This window comes from Erigeron canadensis, chromosome 4, assembly GCF_010389155.1.
Source record: "Erigeron canadensis isolate Cc75 chromosome 4, C_canadensis_v1, whole genome shotgun sequence".
Classification (NCBI taxonomy): Eukaryota; Viridiplantae; Streptophyta; class Magnoliopsida; order Asterales; family Asteraceae; genus Erigeron; species Erigeron canadensis.
Window position 1 is genome coordinate 39,786,767 of NC_057764.1, and position 4,921 is coordinate 39,791,687.

The following is a 4,921-nucleotide window of genomic DNA, read 5'->3' on the forward strand; positions in this document are numbered from 1 at the left end:
TAGTTTCTTGACTTCTGTTCCATAATATCGTTTTATTTTCAGTTGTTTCAACTTTGCTGATGTTTGTGAGAATGTTCAATTAAGCTTATGAAGAAGACGCCATACAGTTAGAGGCGGTGAAGAAGAAGGCGAGAAGGAAGTCACAAATGAAAAGTTAAAACGACCTCATATCAAGTCGAAACACACACCACAATCTCCGGTAACAAGTGGCAAATAATGGAAACAATGAAGCGTCATGAGCTTTCCTGCCCTATATGATTTTGATGAAAGGCAGTTTCCAGGATGTGTATCTAAAATGTAAATTTGTACAGTGCAAGATAAAGGATTGCAGCGTTCAGGGATTCCCATTTAAGGTTAGTCTCTTGTACCTTTCCTTCCATTTAACTTCTTTTTGTTTTTTTAAAGGTTTCCTTCCATCTAACTACTCATTGATTTTTGAAACTGGAGACCAAGTGTAAATTTATATATCATACGAATTCATTGGTAGTATGTACTAAATCAAACATGTACACATCATCATAAATTGGAGATGCCGAAATGGGTGGGTTAGGCGTGTTGGGTAATGGATCAAGAGGGGTTCGAGTAAAAAAGCATTCAGGAATTTTTAAGGTCAACACTGGGTTGACCAGGGACATTTTCTGTCCTTTTTTTTGAATCTATATATAAGAAATCAACATGTCAGATACACTAACAAAGTTTATTCAAATGAAAATCTGTTGAAGTGATTTTTGTGATTAACAGGTTAAAAATGCATTTTGACTTGCCATTTGACCGATTCTCTTTGAAGCTACTCTTTTAGATTTGGTTATGAACTTCTTATAGAAACCAAGTGGTTATGAACCTATTACCTATTCATTATTATTAGGCGTGCGATGTGGTTATGAGCCCATACAACGCATGCATTAAAAACCGTGGTCTCCTTTATTTGATGGTTTATTTGTTACGCTATTTTGAACCAGGAAAGTGGAATTGCAGTGAAGGTAAGATGGGGTTTCCATTTTCCTAATTAAGAAATGTGAGCTTAAGAGGCAGCATAGTTGTAAAGTTTGGTAGTTGTAGAATTTTGTTTGTGAAAGTGAAGTGAAAGCAATGTTTAAGAGGTTAGAACTCCAAAGAGTGCATTACCTCAAAAGAGTTGACACTTGATGTTCAAACAGTGTAAAGAGTGTTGAATCAGAACATGTTTTGTACTGATTTTTCATTTGAGAAACAAAAGTTTGTGTAGATCGAAGGCACCTGAATCTGAGACTATGTTAACCCATCTATTGGTACAAGGTTATTCCACCTTTGCATTTTTGAAACATGGTATTCTTTAGCATTATTAGTTTGGTGGTAAAACTGGTAATATATGAGAAAAGTAACATTTACGACAACAAAGCAGCAACCACCTTTATTATGCAAACTAAAAGTTGTTCACAACAATACCAAATTTCAAGTACCCATTATCACCTATCAGTGGTAACTATAAAACCACTGTACAAATGCACAGTATAGCCAAAATCCAAACATAACCTATATACCGAAAGATTACATCTAGTAATACACAGAATGCAACAATTAATGAAACCTAAAATACAATCAAGGAATTAGGAAACCCCGCGAAAGAGAAATCAGACTTCTTATCCAGTTGAGCTTTTCAGCCTGTCAGAAAAATATCTGGTTCCACAATTCATGGCTGTAATCTCTTGCAGACCCATTCAATTAGATTTTGCCAAGTAGAAGTCTTTCGGGTCCAGTCTTGTTCCGCTAACCATGAAAGCAATGTCTTCTTCCAGCATCTTCAGACCACGTTCAATCATACCATCTACATAGAGTTATAATAATTTCAGATTATTATTATCATATATATACAAAGTTTGAATACTCAAATGTCAAAAAAGATGCAGTCCGAACCTGGTTCACACTTTTGAATACGAGCCAGCCTTGTGATGATGTTGTTGGTCAAACATGATAGTTTGGATCTCTCTACGATCTGAGCTCCAACTGATGTCATCATCACGTTGATATTAATCAGCTTCAACAACGTCTTCTTGCAGCACTCATTCACAAGTTGATCCCCGATATGTTCATGGGAAGCCCACCGAGAAAACTCATCTGCAAAGCTCAACAGAGGCCCGGACTCTCCTGAACAAAGGAGATGCAAAAACTTGCATCTCTGCAAATCAAAATGTATGTCTTGCCAGATCGCAAGATAGGCCTGTTTTACCAAATAGTCAAGATTAAAGGCTGCAAACAGACAGTTCCAAACTCAATTAACCAAAACCAAAACAGAAAAAAAAGCCCTTTACCTCACCAAGAAGGTTAATGGCAGTGTCGAAGTTTCCTTTCTCGATTTCTTCCTTAAACTCTACGAACTCTCGAATGAAGGTATACTCTCCTAACCGTGTGTCATTGGATTCCTTGCTAAACGCATTTGCAGTATCGTGCAGATTGTGTCGGTAAAGTGTATCCAAAACAAAGAGATTGAGGTCTCTCTTTGATATTTTCTCCATCTTGACCCTGTTGACATAATCCAGATGGACTTTAGACTCTTCTTCTGCTGACTCAGGGTAATCATCTTTGATCTTGTATAACCCCACTAGGCGTACTTCATCATCATCATAACCCTATAAAAGGTAACAAAAAATTAAGAACAGCAAAGATATAAAATTACCAAATTACAGAAAAATGGACTACATATCACATGACACTACTGTACTGAAAAATAACCAGCCCACACCTTTTCTGACCGTTTCTAAACCCACCCACTGTACCGGCCTAATCAGATAAAGAAAAAGAAAGGGGAAAAAAAGAGATTTTTTGACGACATGCTTTACAACCTATAACCAAAACAAATCTGAAACAGAGGATATGTTTCTGAATGGAAGCAAGGACCATGCTTTACAATATCTGAATGGAAATCCTAAAAAAATCTCTACGAAATCCCGTAAATGTAGTTTCTGAATTAAATGCATTAGTCTCGTGACTTACTACCTCATGTAATGTAACCAAGTAGTTAGAATGTTGGCAACCATTAAATCTACATTTTCTGTATAAAGGAGCTTCATATCTGAAATAAAAAATCTTTGGGTTCTTTGAAATTCAATTTGCATTGGAACACTTAGTCCCTTTTTGGCATGTTTTATCGGCAACGTATAATGACTATGATAACATTGAATCAACAGATGGGCGATACCAATCTAATGACAATCAAACTAGCGTATGATCCCATGGATATAAAGTTTTAGTCTCAATAGGTTGAACAAAGTCGATTGATCAAATAGTTTGGGTCATAGTTTGGATATTCCAACTACAATCTAGTGTTGCTATATCTTCTTGATTAAAAGCGTGTCAAGAAGAGAACTTGATAACAACATTATCCATTGATCATTATACTTGACTAATGGTCACATAAGGTAGTAAACAGAAATTATTATCTATAACAAACATGTTTAGTAAGCAATTATATATCACAAAAGCCAATAACATCTTCACAAGAATAGCAACTTAAACAAGAAACTTAAAAACAGAGCCAAGCAAAGGTTTTGAGAAATTCCTAGAAAACAAGATTAACACTAGCATTTACTTAAACAAGAAAGCAGAAAGTCAACTCAAACATATAAACAAAATTAATATAAACATCAACAAAGATTTAGAGAACAGCACACATTAATCGTGAATATTGGTTGAAAAACATACCACTAAGCGTCTTGGATCCAATGCCATTGCCAGCTAACACAGGGACAAGAATTTGGGACTTTTGTAAAGATATGTGTTTTGATTGGGGCAAGGAGAAAAAATAGTGAACATTAAATGGTGGGTTTCGTGAATTATATGTACTAATTGATGAAAAAAAGATAGAAATCTTGAATGGGGGGTTTTCAAATATATGAACTACAATCAAGATTGGTTGAGAGGGGGTTTCTTTTTTAAGATATGAATTTCAATAGGATTAGTTCATATACTAACTGGGAGAAAGAATGGGTTTTTTTTGGTTTTTGAAGATATGAATTCTGGTTAGGGTTAGTTCATATACTAATTAATTACTGGAAGAAAAAGAGGGATTTTTTTGAATTGGGTTTTTTTCGAAAAGAATGGATTGCAATTGGGATTGGGAAACAAGCAAATGCTAATTCTTGTGACCGTTATAAACAATCCACTCGAAAATTGGGGGGGCTGGCAGATGCCAAGCCACCTCCAGCTTGCAACCAACCCTTTTAACATAATTACTTGCAATTCGAATGAAATCATGTACAAGTAAAAGTTTTCCTTCTACTTGGAGGTGATTATTTATGCCTTTTGTAAGAAAAAGGGTTTTCTTTTGTTGTTGTGTTCACCCATATGCAGGAGTGAAAGAAGATGAAAACAATTCTCATTTTAGCCCTTTAATTATTACCAAGTTGTATTTTAGACCTCATACTTGTAAAATATGTTTTTATTATAAAATTTTAATTTAGAACGAAACGCGATTTTGGCCCCTGTCTTATCACATCATTTGCAAGGTCAGTCTAAACATATGCAAAGTGACGATTTAACTGAGCCTTTATGGCAATCTTGATTCAAAGTTAGTCATTCGTTAGTTTTGCTTTGTTAGTGACGCCACACGTGACAGACAATATTAACTTTTTATACAAATAAGGACGCTTTTTGTAAACTAACTCGAACTTACCTCGACGGTGTATGAGGGAGGTTAATATGTAGACAAACCTTACCACTACCTACGTAGAGAAGTTGTTTTCAGGCACTACCTAAATGGTATAAAAGATTTTCCAGCCTTTGCATGGGATGAGGATCAAACCTGTGATCTCCCCCTACAAAGGTCAGTATGTTTACTATTGATCCAAAACACGCACCTTTATAGTTTTATTAGGTTTTTTTGGTTAATTACTACATAGATTTTCAATTTAGAGTGAAATGCAATTTTGGTCCCTGGATTATCATA

The 4,921-nt window shown here is 35.3% G+C and overlaps 1 protein-coding gene across 1 annotated transcript; it reads right to left on the reverse strand.

Moving 5' to 3' along the window:
• Window positions 1–1,363: 1,363 nt before the first annotated feature.
• LOC122598008 lies at window positions 1,364–4,306 on the reverse strand. Its single transcript, XM_043770613.1, has 4 exons — window positions 3,679–4,306; window positions 2,289–2,606; window positions 1,894–2,197; window positions 1,364–1,804 (listed from the first exon to the last, which is right to left on the reverse strand). Exons 1-4 carry the CDS (start codon window positions 3,703–3,705, stop codon window positions 1,698–1,700), a joined length of 756 nt encoding a protein of 251 aa, XP_043626548.1. The 5' UTR covers window positions 3,706–4,306; the 3' UTR covers window positions 1,364–1,697.
• Between the last annotated feature and the right edge of the window lie 615 nt (window positions 4,307–4,921).